The sequence below is a fragment of the Entelurus aequoreus genome, linkage group LG19, assembly GCF_033978785.1.
Source record: "Entelurus aequoreus isolate RoL-2023_Sb linkage group LG19, RoL_Eaeq_v1.1, whole genome shotgun sequence".
In the NCBI taxonomy this organism is placed as follows: domain Eukaryota; kingdom Metazoa; phylum Chordata; class Actinopteri; order Syngnathiformes; family Syngnathidae; genus Entelurus; species Entelurus aequoreus.
Genome location: NC_084749.1, coordinates 25,939,056 through 25,953,850, shown reverse-complemented (window position 1 = coordinate 25,953,850; position 14,795 = coordinate 25,939,056). Strand labels below are relative to the sequence as shown.

Here is a 14,795-nt window from a genome sequence, read left to right as displayed (position 1 = left end):
TTTTTTTTATTATTTTTTTTTTAAAGTTTTGTATTTTGTATTTGTTTTTTTATTAATCAATCCAACAAAACAATACACAGCAATACACAGTAAGTCATATTTTTGGTTTATTTAATAGTTAAAACAAATTTACATTATTGCAATCAGTTGATAAAACATTGTCCTTTACAATTATAAAAGCTTTTTACAAAAATCTACTACTCTGCTTGCATGTCAGCAGACTGGGGTAGATCCTGCTGAAATCCTATGTATTGAATGAATAGAAAATCGTTTTGAATTGGTCACATGAGACCAAAATTTAGCTCTTCGTCATCATCAGCGAAACTCAATTTGTTTGGAGAAAGAGAAATGCTGAATATGATCATGTCTTCTAACATAAAAGGCAAAGATGTCATCAAAACTGGGGACATAATACTATGTCAGTGTATGCTTTTTATCCAATTACCGTACATCAGGGGTAACCAACGCGGTGCCCGCGGGCACCAGGTAGCCCGTGAGGACCAGATGAGTAGCCCGCTGGCCTGTTCTAAAAATAGCTCAAATAGCAGCACTTACCAGGGAGCTGCCTCTATTTTTTAAATTGTATTTATTTACTAGCAAGCTGGTCTCGCTTTGCTCTACATTTTTAATTCTAAGAGAGACAAAACTCAAATAGAATTTGAAAATCCAAGAAAATATTTGAAAGACTTGGTCTTCACTTGTTTAAATAAATTTATTATTTTTTTTACTTTGCTTCTTATAACTTTCAGAAAGACAATTTTAGAGAAAAAATACAACCTTAAAAATTATTTTAGGATTTTTAAACACATATACCTTTTTACCTTTTAAATTCCTTCCTCTTCTTTCCTGACAATTTAAATCAATGTTCAAGTAATTTATTTTTTTTTATTGTAAAGAATAATAAATACATTTTAATTTAATTCTTCAATTTAGCTTCTGTTTTTTCGACGAAGAATATTTGTGAAATATTTCTTCAAATTTATTATGATTAAAATTCAAAAAAATTATTCTGGCAAATCTATAAAATCTGTAGAATCAAATTTAAATCTTATTTCAAAGTATTTTGAATTTCTTTTAAAATTTTTGTTCTGGAAAATCTAGAAGAAATAATGATTTGTTAGAAATATAGCTTGGTCCAATTTGTTATATATTCTAACAAAGTGCAGATTGGATTTTAACCTATTTAAAACATGTAATCAAAATTCTAAAATTAATCTTAATCAGGAAAAATTACTAATGATGTTCCATAAATTATTTTTTTTATTTAATTTTTAAAAAATTTTTTTAATCAAAAAGATTCGAATTAGCTAGTTTTTCTCTTCTTTTTTTCGGTTGAATTTTGAATTTTAAAGAGTCGAAATTGAAGATAAACTATGTTTCAAAATTTAATTTTAATTTTTTTTCGTGTTTTCTCCTCTTTTAAACCGTTCAATTAAGTGTAAATATCATTAATTATTAATAATAACATAGAGTTAAAGGTAAATTGAGCAAATTGGCTATTTCTAGCAATTTATTTAAGTGTGTATCAAACTGGTAGCCCTTCCCATTAATCAGTACCCAAGAAGTAGCTCTTGGTTTCAAAAAGGTTGGTGACCCCTGCCGTACATCAATGGTTTACTGTATGTGAGAACAGTATTATAAGTATTCTAATTGTATTGTGATAAACACTGTGGGTACTGTATGTCTTTTTTGGAGATGTGCTGATATGGCTAGCTGTCAATTGTTAGCTCATCTGCCTCAGGGGCTAATACGTTTGATGCATACTTGTCAGACATGTCAGATTGCACGCTGTCATCTGAACTTGTTACCGTCACAGGTAAGTTTCCAATGGTAAAACTGCGAGACAGCTAAAGTACAAAAACTGTTTTGCTGCTTTAATACGAAACACATAACACCTTATATTTACACTTATCTCTAGATCCAAGCATTTGCAACAAAACAGAATAACAATATAAAAACACACGTATCCCTAATGTTTCTAATTGCCTTCCTTACGGCTTTTGCACAGAACACAACAGTTCTTTCATACTTTTAATATGGCTTTCATTACTGGTGCAAAAACAACATAAATGTTGTGTTAACTGTTTCCATCAATAGTTTTCCATTTCCCCATGGCTCCCACACACCGAGGGTTCTTATGGTGTTTTGTATTGTGGTCCAAAATATTGTAACACATGTTCTATTTGTATGTATTTCAAAGTTGTACAATCATACACTCATTAGGGATGATACTCGAAACCAGTTTTCCCGGTTGTTCGATAAGAAAAGAACCGAGTCCTCGGACTCGAATCCCTTTTTGAGAACCGGTACCCGTTATCGAGACCACTATAGTAAAGAAAAAGAGTTGATTCTTTATTCGAATCCCTCGGAACGAATCCCATCACGACCAGAAATGCCCCTTGAGACATCACAAGAATTTACGTCACGTAGCTCAGTCATTAGGCGCAGATAGGGAAAGCAGTAAAAACAATGGAATAATAAAGTTCAAAACAAAAGGTATAATCCAATGAATAACTTTGCTGAGAGATTTAAACAGGGTACAAACACATGACGAACACTTTTACGACCAACCGGAAACAGCAACCAGGCTAGCAACGCACCTCCTTTACGGCAGCTGTCACAACGTTCTTAAAGCAACCGCAGCACATACATATATATACAACATATATGACATCTCCCTTTTTTAACTTTTGTTTTTCTTTCCTTGTAAACAAAACAAAATCACACTGTATATGTGTTGTCTGTCTAATTATAAAGAATGCAGACGAGGCGTGTTGGCTGAGTTCTTGACGTTTACTTTCACAGGTGACGACATCCAACAACACTTTTCGGGGCTACCGCGCATGCTCGTCACTCCCGTTGCATGCTGGGTAGTGTAGTTGTTATATTCCCTAGCTCATAACATCACATCTTTCCCCCTAAAAAGAAAGATTTTAACTCAATAGTGTATTTATTTTTTTAGCTTTAACTTTTCATTTTTTACCATTGTAACCACATTTGCAAACAACTTTTCTATTCATAGAATTTTCTTTCAATAAAGAAATAAAGTTCAAAAATGTCAAAGCATCATAACAAACAGTTATGTCAAATAGCAGCAGAAGTGCACTTTTTGGAGAGCTGTATTATTTTCAGTTTTCTGCCCAAGGGACTGATTTTATTTAACACTATAGTATTATTTATACACATATAGTGATCACAGAGACAGTTTGTTTTTGTGTTACTGTATATATTTGTTTTTCTGAAAAATCCCACTTAATATACTTTGGGTAACAACAGTCAATATTTATTTTTTTTATTTTATTTTTTTAGCGGGGTAACAGTCAATATTTATTTATTTATTAGATGTATTTTTTTTTATATAATAAAAGTGAGCTTTTGTTAAACCAAATATTGTGTGCTTTTTTCCATATACAACAACCTATCTGGACTCGATAAGAGAATCGATAAGGAATCGGTTCGATAAGAGGATTCGATAATAGGCTCGAACTCGATAATTTCTTATCAAACATCATCCCTAACACTCATCAAACCCTTATGTTATCATTTGAGCATTTTTTTAAAAATAGAGTTTATTTAGGAAACATGGATGTTTTAAGATCCTATTAATGGCTCTTATTTCATGACTGAGGTTTGGACTTTGGAGGATTTCTTATGTTTCTGTATTTGATTTGATTTCTTGCTTAGCGCTCTACTATTGGTTTCTATTTCCTGTTTGCCTCCTTTTGCCACTATTTCTCCTCTCCAGGTTCTGGCTTCCTCACCTGTCCATCTTGGCAACCAGGACAAACCTGTTCCTGCTTGCCAAACACGATGCTATATTCATGCTATGAATATACAGGACTGGCATGGATCATTGCTAGTGTTTATATAATTTAAATAATGTAATGTCCAATGTGTCCAACCTGTCATGCGGTGTGGTGTTTTGTTGTATCTAATGCCACTTTGTAGGTTGATCAGTAGTTTTAAGCATGTTTCTTATCATTTCTATGCAGATGATATTCAACCGTTAGGATTAAGGTTAAAGATTAAAGTACCAATGATTGTCACACACACACTAGATGTGGTGAAATTTGTCCTCTGCATTTGACCCATCCCCTTGGGGAGCAGTGGGCAGCAGCGGCGCCGCGCCCGGGAATCATTTTGGTGATTTAACCCCCAACTCCAACCCTTTGTTGCTGAGTGCCAAGCAGGGAGGTTATGGGTCCCATTTTTATAGTCTTTGGTATGACTCGGCTGGGATTTGAAGTCCAACCTACCGATCTCAGGGCGGACACTCTAACCACTAGTCGTTCAATGATTCAGAGTTTCACTTTTTATCTGAGTTCTTGGAATGTGTATCCTGTATCAAAAACTGGTTGTCATAAAATTTCCTCCAGATAAATTCTTACAAAATACAAACTGATAATTGCTCCCGATAAAAAGATCCCCCTGATCAAGAACTCCTTTGGTGCTCTGGTTGCATCTGTTAAAAGCAGTCAGAAACCTTGCGGTTGTGTTTGATCAGTCAATATCTTTTGAGGGTCACTGTCGTCAACTGATCAAAAACTGTTTTTATCACCTGAGAAATCTGCTGTCAAAATTGGATCTCGAAATGATCATCCACGCGTTCATTTCGTTTCGTATTGACTATTGCAATTCTCTTTTCACTCTCCTTAACAAGTCAATGCTAAAGAGACTTCAGACGGTACAAATTGCGGCTGCCAGACTTTTGACCAGCGCACCCAGAACAGCCCGTATTACCCCCATTTTATACAGTCTTCATTGGCTTCCAGTCAAATTCCATATAGAGTTTAAGATTTTAGTCCTGACTTTCCGTGCGTTGCATGGTGGGGCCCCTCAGTACATCACTGAGTTGTTATGCCCCTACGCTTCAGGGCAACAACTTGCACCAGTCCCTCCGTGAGCTTGACAGTGTTGACACTTTTAAGAAACATTTGAAGACCTCTCTTTTTAGTAAATCTTTTAATTAATGCACCTTTTAACTACACTTTTTAATCCACTTTGTATCCTTTTTATGATGTTGCCCCTGTTGTTTTAATTGATTTCTTGTTTCAATTCGTCTATGTTTTGTACAGCGCTTTATGATTTTATCTGTGAAAAGCGTTTTTTAAATAACATCAACAAAGTCTTTTTTTTACCTGCGCTATAAAATAGATTTTAAATAGATTCGGGCGGATGGCGGTTGAACCAATTCGGAAATATATATATATAGTAAATGTATAAAGAGAATCCTATGTGTCCCAGCAACAATTGAGTGCCGCAAGTGAGCGCTCCTTAATTCAGCGCAGCAGGGCGCATTTTAGAGGGCAGGCGCTCTCGCCTGCATGAATCCTGGCACTGTAGATGCAATTTTATTCCTGCATAGTGCTAAAAAAAAAAGTAAGTAGACATACGGTTGGATATGTTAAACGAATTAGTCTACGTTACCTAGGCTATACCAAATAAGACCATGTCTAATATGAAATGAGTTCGGTCAGCTGAATAATTTTGATGGTTACGTGTTGTTTGGGCGCACTACAATGCAAAGGAATTAAGGCAATTGCGTTGTTTATTGTGTTTTTTTTTCTATTGGAGATATACTACTGTGTGTTAATTATTTGGCCTCGCTTTCAAGTGAAGCGCATCTCCGATTGGCTACAATGTAAGGCCATTTAGCCTGCTTTGTTTGTCGCGACCGTCTATTTTCATTATAATTCAATTATTATTATTTATTTAATTTATTTTTGTTTAAATAGGTATGACATACATATGTTGTTGTATAATTTAAGTTTGTGCGCATGATTGACAGCCTAAGGCTTATAGGCACATTTTTTATTTATTTTTTTATTTCAACTTAAAAACGTATGAGCCTATGCCTATGCCTACAACATAGGCTATGTGTTCATCTTTATTTTCCTGCCTGTCGTTGACAATGGAGATTGTCTGATATTTTGTCATGGCTGCAGATCAATCAATAAAGGTTCATCTTTGTCGCAAAATTGTTCACTGTTTCACTGTGCACCCCGCCCTCGTCCCTATTTGAGCACTTTAACGTTAACAAGTTAATATTCATTGAAATAAATTCAGAACATTTTTTTTTACCTAACGAAAATATAGGCCTTGTCTTTCTAAAACATTTTTTTAACTTCTTAAAAGCATCGTTCTGCTTGCTGCAACTGTGCACACAAAGTGTGAGGAACGCACTCCTGGCAACAATAGTGAACACTTTCTTAATGGAAATGACAATAATATTATAATAATGATAAATACCGCCCGGGTGGCGGGCGGTTGTGGTTTTGATAAAATGTTGGTTCGGGTGGATGGCGGGTGGTAGACGACTTTCGTGATGCGGTTGCGGATGAAATAATTGCCTATCCGCGCATCTCTAGTGTATATATATATATATATATATATGTAAATGTGTGTGTGTGTATATATGTATATGTAAATATGTATATATGTGTGTGTATATATGTATATGTCTATGTCCATGTATGTATATATGTATATATATGTATATATGAGATCGGTAAGTTGTGAGTTCAAACCCAGGCCGAGTCATACCAAAGACTATAAAAATGGGACCCGTTACCTCCCTGCTTGGCACTCAGCATAAAGGGTTGGAATTGGGGGTTAAATCACCAAAAATTATTCCCGGGCGCGGCCACCGCTGCTGCCCACTGCTCCCCTCACCTCCCAGGGGGTCATCAAGGGGATGGGTCAAATGCAGAGGACAAATTTCACCACACCTAGTGTGTGTGTGACAATCATTGGTACTTTAACTTAATATGTGTCTATATGTATATATATATATATATATATATATATATATATATATATATATATATATATATATATATATATATATATATATATATATATATATATATATATATATATATATATATATATATATATATGTATTCATACATATATATTCCTCACGCACAAATTGACTTAAAGAGCGCACTTGCTGCATGTCACGTTATCGATGGTAAAATGCTTTTTTAGACAATATGATTTGCTGAGTGGCTAGGAGAAGGTAGAAAATGGACTAGTAAGGACAAATTAAAAAAATAATTATAATAATTTTTTTTTAAACTTTTTTTTTTTAACTTGGGACTTCCCGCGGGCCGGATTTTGGACGCTGGGGGGCCGTATCCGGCCTGCGGGCCGTAGTTTGGGGACCCCTGATCTTAGGGATTGAGACCAACACAGACTGTAACATCTTATAATTTATTTTTAGTAATAGATTTGTATCATTTATTTGATCTTTTTTTTTAATTAATATTTTTTAACCCTGAAAGTGGACAAAGTGATTCACTTCAGTGTTTCCCATACAAGCATTTATTTGAGCCAGACATTTGGACAGTTAAGAAAACATGTGGCACTACTTGTTGGCTGTATGTACTGGAAACTCTCTTTTTCAACACAATTGCACATGGACTGTCAGAGAATCAGTGGGATTCAGTGTTACCAACTTAGCAACTTTGTTGCTGTATTTAGCTAGCCAGGGTTTGGTTTAGTTTTCTCTAAATACTGGGGTTGTTACAGTATTCATATTCCTTTTTTTTTCGGTACGGAACCTTACTACTGAATTCTGATGTGGTACACATCAAAAGTGAAAGACAGGAGGTGCTTCTTGCATCACACATCTCGTCTGGAAGCAAATACGAGCAGTCGTGAAAGACTAAGGACATGCACAGTCAACTCGTCATGGCAGTTTTATGACACCAATCGGTGATTTCAAACAATGTTACCCTCTGTATGTGTTCTCTGAAATAGTTTGCTAGCGGGTATCAGCCTGTGTGCCTGACTCGACCTTCAGGGGTCAAACAAGTGCCATGTTGGGCAAAGCGCCCCACTGTAAAAGTTGAACCTACTGTGTGATGACTTTCAATTATCTGATAGTAATAGATTTACCTGTCAAATTAACATCAGTGGTTTGCTGAGTCAGTAGTGCTCAACAATATGTATTGTTGAATACTTGATTTGTGTTTTTGCTTCACCTTCTAGCATCGCACGCACACGTACACAGCACACAGCACACTAATTAATACAGCTTAGAGAGCTGGGGTAAGAGTTTAAAGCACATGCAGTGAGAACCACGAGCTGTGTTTAAATCTAGGCATTACCTGACATAAAGTGTGCGTTTCTGAGTGGATCGAAGTGACGTAGAGCTGGAACTGACACTGCTGGTCATCATCTGTTCCCTCAGGTCATGGATCTTAGCCTCAAAACGACTATACTCTGCACACACAGACACAAAAAGAAGATTAAAAAAGTAATAAGCAACAGTAGTAATATATCTTAGAATTCTGCTTAAAAGGTTTGACAAAAGTGGTCAATATTTATGAGAATTGGTATACTGTATTAAGTGCATTTCCTTACACAGCGTTTAAATTAATATTGATTTCACTCACACACATCAACAAGGTTCTGTCAAGCAACTTCTGCTACATTACACCTGATCCATATCATAAAAGATCTAAAATACACATGCACAACCACACAATTTGAAAAGGATGCTAAAAAGTTAGTTTACATCACTATAGCCACTCTAATGTAAACAAAATACATTAGTTGCTCAGTCTGTTGGACAACAATTACGTGTAAATGAGGAGCACAGCTTTGTTGTCATAATATAATTAACACCCATATGCAAAAATATAAAACTATGGGAGCTGTCATGTATAAAACAAGACATGTGTGACTTTATCTGTGTAGTGTTGTACATGGCAGCACTGGCCACATTACACATGCACACCAATATCACACAGTGATGTTCAAGCAGCTCAGCTCAGGGTGACATCATTGGTGCAGCAATTGTTGGCTCGCATTAGCTCGTCCCTTCAGATGAAACAAACCTAACAAACTCAAATTGCTTTCCTTTTTCCAGTGTACATGATACCATGTACCATGATTTGCACTTTCTTTTAACCACTGCAAATGGCAAAGTGTTTACAGATGGCACAGGAATACTATTTCAAATTGCCCTGAACAACTGAAACCCCATTCAAGCAGAATGTCAAGCAGTAAATTGTAAGCGACTAATCAGTTGGCCAATCAGTGCAAAGAGCGGGGAGTTGCTGTCCCACTCAGCATAACAATCCTGTGCAAAAATCCCTTTTGAACCATTTTTACTAGTTGCTATTAAGCTGTTACAATGTTTCTTTTGATAAATATGTGCAAAAGATTTATACACGTTACTAATTATGCGACATTACTTGATTATTGTAGAATAAACACCAGGTTACGTAAAACAGGACTGAGTAGTACACAGATAACAACCACACAGGCAAGAAGCCTGCAATAAACCTAGCTGGTGAATGTCACTTTTTTGTGTGTGTTTGTGTGTGTGTGTGTGTGTGTGTGTGTGTGTCAGTGACCCTGAACCATTACTGTGGACTACAAAATCAAATTAACCGTGTGTAATTCAATCGCACTAAAGGTACACACTCAACAACCTTTCTCTGTATTTATTTTCCTCGTTTCATCATACTCGGGAAATCATCTTCCAAAACCAAATATCCTGTACCCTTTAAATTAGACTGTACCCTTTAAATTAGACTGAAGTAGCAAGAGTTTCAAACTCGAGTTATGGTTGCCCTCAGAGGGCGGGATTTAATGGTAAAACCATATGGTTGCCTTTGCAAATTAGTACAGTATAGTGCAGTTGATAATTATAATTTTCTTCTCAACATGATGGGTCAGAAATTAACGAGCAAAAAAGGGAACATTAACACAGTCCAGAATAGATAATAGATCATTTTGATCAAGACTGTTGTACAGACACATTTGATATTTTGTTACATCAAATATAATTGAGTTTAAAATCATAAGTAAATGTGTTCTTAGTACTATTAATGAAACATTGGATTTAAGGAACATCTTCTATAAAATATCTGTTAAACTCAGTCATTCTTGGCCACTAGTGGCGGATGAAAGAAAGAAGTCCTTAGACTTTCTGTGCATCTTAACGAGAGGAAAGATTCAAGGCCATAGATGAGCAAACTTACTGTAAGTAGGATACCGATGGTAATATAGTAAGCAATGCATATTTGGTTTGAAGTGTTTTGCATTTTATATCAAGATATAACAACTTACAGCACAGTTATCATAATCAGCTAATTTTTAAATTTTACATTAAAAAAATATTTTATTGTTAGACAGTTACCATTTATTAACACACTGTAACTAACTAACTAACTAACCAACTAACTAACTAACTAACTAACTAACTAACTAACTAACTAACTAACTAACTAACTAACTAACTAACCAACTCGATTATTGGTTGTAAAAATCTTTGAAGATTAAGGGTCCAAGTTTTTTGTTTTTTTTGTCCAGCTTCTCAGGCAAATCATATAGTTGATGTAGATGCCCATATCAGCTGTTCAGATTTACTTTACAAAAGAGAAGTGTAGGATACTTCTCTTGTTGCCTTATTTGTATTTGACTTTATTAAATGTATTTATATTATCATTTGGTGTAGCCGGGCCGGAGCAGGAGGGGATAAAAAGAGAAAAAAAGGCAAACAGAGGGGGAAATTGTGGGGACAAGAGGGGGATAAGACAGAGAGACACAAACAACAGCAAACACAACAACAACAACAACAATAGAGCAACATCAGCAAATACGATATGTACAAATATGAAGGTAAAAGTGATAGCAAAGAAGCAGTTAGCAAAATAAATAATAATACAGAAATGACAATAAGCATTATTACACTACAGATGGAGCAATACAAATACCAATAGAAATAGCGCAATTGATAATGAACAATACCAATAATTTACCTCTATTATCAACAATACAGTTGTTCAAATGCAACAATACATATACGTAATGATAACTAGAGATACAAAAGAAAGCAGAAAAATGGAGGGGAAGAAAGAGAAGCAACCTACAGTATATTAACCTTGTAGATTGTTATAGTCACAATAGGTTAAGCTTTGTCAGTGTGCCATGTGTTATCCAGTTTACCCTAGGGTAACACCGTTAATATATGTTTGATGAAACGTGATTATTTGCATGAGTGTATGTATGTATATGGACTTGTATATGTACAGTATATGTATGTTTGTACAGTGAATGATTATGTACAGTATGTATATATGTATGTTTGTACAGTGAATGTACAGTATATGTACAGTACGTGTATATTATCTTTGTACAGTGAATGTATATGTGCAGTATGTGTATATGTATGTTTGTACAGTGAATGTATATGTACATGTATGTGTATACTGTATGTATGTTTGTACAGTGAATGTGCATGTGGATGTACGAACTTTGGGTATGCAGGTATGTACTGTATTTCAGAATCAGAATCATAAATACTTTATTAATCCCTGAGGGGAAATTACAATTTTCAGCACAATCCCATTCAAGATCAGACATACATTACAGGGAGACAGAACAGGATCAAACATTACAGGGAGACAGAAAAGGATCGCTGACAGGTCTTCCAACTTCCGGCAACCCTTACAAATTTGTGTATGTATGTGGGAGCGTAGGTACCTATGTATGAATAACGGTGTATATGTGAGTATATGTGTATTTGTATGTACAATATATTTGACTCCCAGTGTGTGTGGGAGCCAGAGTGCGGCCCCAGTCACCCAGAGAGCCCAACCCACAAACAGCAGGTGTGGCGCCCAGGGAACCAGGGACCACCGGACCCACGCAGCCAGGCCGGCCAGCGACAGGAACCCCAGAGCCCGGTCCCCCGTGCCGCCCGGAAGAGCCAGCAGCAGGCCGCAGACAGACGCGCCCGGCAGAGGACAAGGCACGGGAGAAGCAGGGGACAGCCAGCCCTCAAGCCAGCGAGAGACCACACCCCACACGGGCAAAAAGGCGGGACGCCCCGCCCAGGGGGCCCAGAGACTCCCCGCAACCGGACGGGAAGACCGCCTCCGTCCCACCAGCAACCGGGCCCCCACGAGCTCACCCCCGGAGAGGACGGCGCGGCCCGCCCAAGGCCACCCCACCCAAGTCGGCCGCCGCAGGACCGCACAACACGGGGCCACGGGAACCACCCACCCCACCCGCAGGGACCCCAACGATGGAGATGGAACAACCAGCAACTGCCCTATCGAATTCCCCCCTGAGGGAGGGGGAAATAATAAGGGTCCAAGTTGTATAAACATCACCCTGGAAAAAGAACAGTTCAAATACATTCTTAAAGGTAACTGTACTTTTTTTGGGGAATTTTTCCAATTGTTCACAATCATTATGAGAGAAAAGAAGACAAACGTTTTTGGGTTTTTTTCACTTTCTAACGTTCATTGTGTTAACGCCAATACTGCATATACTTATATATATATATATATACCGGTACGTATATCGTCTCGATTACTGTAACGTATTATTTTCGGGTCTCCCTATGTCTAGCATTAAAAGATTACAGTTGGTACAAAATGCGGCTGCAAGGCTTTTGACAAAAACAAGAAAGTTTGATCATATTACGCCTATACTGGCTCACTTGCACTGGCTTCCTGTGCACTTAAGATGCGACTTTAAGGTTTTACTACTTACGTATAAAATACTACACGGTTTAGCTCCAGCCTATCTCGCCGATTGTATTGTACCATATGTCCCGACAAGAAATCTGCGTTCAAAGAACTCCGGCTTATTAGTGATTCCCAGAGCCAAAAAAAAGTCTGCGGGCTATAGAGCGTTTTCTATTCGGGCTCCAGTACTCTGGAATGCCCTCCCGGTAACAGTTAGAGATGCTACCTCAGTAGAAGCATTTAAGTCCCATCTTAAAACTCATTTGTATAATCTAGCCTTTAAATAGACCCCCCTTTTTTAGACCAGTTGATCTGCCGTTTCTTTTCTTCTCTCCTCTTCTCCCCTGTCCCTTGCGAGGGGGAGTTGCATAGGTCCGGTGGCCATGGATGAAGTGCTGGCTGTCCAGAGTCGGGACCCCGGGTGGACCACTAGCCTGTGCATCGGTTGGGGACATCTCTGCGCTGCTGACCCGTCTCCGCTCGGGATGGTTTCCTGTTGGCCCCGCTGTGGACTGGACTCCCGCTGATGTGTTGGATCCACTGTGGACTGGACTTTCACAATGTTATGTCAGACCCACTCGACATCCGTTGCTTTCGGTCTCCCCTAGAGGGGGGGGGGTTACCCACATATGCGGTCCTCTCCAAGGTTTCTCATAGTCATTCACCGACGTCCCACTGGGGTGAGTTTTTCCTTGCCCGTATGTGGGCTCTGTACCGAGGATGTCGTTGTGGCTTGTACAGCCCTTTGAGACACTTGTGATTTAGGGCTATAAAAATAAACATTGATTGATTGATTGACATTGATATATGTACTGTATATATATATATATATATATATATATATATATATATATATATATATATATATATATATATATATATATATATATATATATATATATATATATATATATATATATATATATATATATATATATATGTACTGTATATATATATATATATATATATATATATATATATATATATATATATATATATATATATATATATATATATATATATACACGTATATATATATATTTATATATATATATATACGTATATATATGTGTATATATATACGTGTGTATATATATATATATATATATATATATATATATATATATATATATATATATATATATATATATATATATATATATATACAAATATATATATTAGGGGTGTGGGAAAAAATCGATTTGAATTCGAATCGCGATTCTCACGTTGTGCGATTCAGAATCGATTCTCATTTTTAAAAAATCGTTTTTTTTTTTTTTTTTAATTATTCAATCCAACAAAACAATACACAGCAATACCATAACAATGCAATCCAATTCTAAAACCAAACCCGACCCAGCAACTGCAATAAACAGAGCAATTGAGAGGAGACAGCACGACACAGAACAAACCAAAAGTAGTGAAACAAAAATGAATATTATCAACAACAGTATCAATATTAGTTACAATTTCAACATAGCAGTGATTAAAAATCCCTCATTGACATTATCATTAGACATTTATATATATATATATAAAAAAAAAAAAGAACAATAGTGTCACAGTGGCTTACACTTGCATCGCATCTCATAAGCTTGACAACACACTGTGTCCAATATTTTCACAAAGATAAAATAAGTCATATTTTTGGTTCATTTAATAGTTAAACAAATTTACATTATTGCAATCAGTTGATAAAACATTGTCCTTTACAATTATAAAAATCGTTTTTGAATCGAGAATCGTGTTGAATTGAAAAAAAAAATATCGATTTTTAATCGAATCGTGACCCCAAGAATCGATATTGAATCGAATCGTGGGACACCCAAAGATTCACAGCCCTAATATATATATATATATATATATATATATATATATATATATATATATATATATATATATATATATATATATATATATATATATATATATATATATATACAGTATACATATATATGTATGTATATGTATATGTATGTATGTATACATATATATATATATATATATATATATATATATATATATATATATATATATATATATATATATATATATATATATATATATATATATATATATATACGTATGTATGTGTATATATATATATGTATGTATATGTATATATATATGTATGTATATATATATATATATATATATATATATGTATGTATATATATATATGTATATAAATAAATGATAAATGGGTTATACTTGTATAGCGCTTTTCTACCTTCAAGGTACTCAAAGCGCTTTGACAGTATTTCCACATTCACCCATTCACACACACATTCACACACTGAT

General features: G+C 35.7%; 1 protein-coding gene across 10 annotated transcripts in view; it reads right to left on the bottom strand.

Annotated features, from left to right (window-relative positions):
- LOC133635229 (discs large homolog 1-like protein) overlaps positions 1-14,795 on the bottom strand; it is a 211,780-nt gene that overhangs the window by 20,040 nt on the left and 176,945 nt on the right. For all 10 annotated transcript variants that reach the window (XM_062028164.1, XM_062028165.1, XM_062028168.1 and 7 more), the window contains one exon: positions 8,115-8,229. In XM_062028164.1, the coding sequence (XP_061884148.1) occupies positions 8,115-8,229 (115 nt within the window). The remainder of the gene's footprint in view (positions 1-8,114; positions 8,230-14,795) is intronic.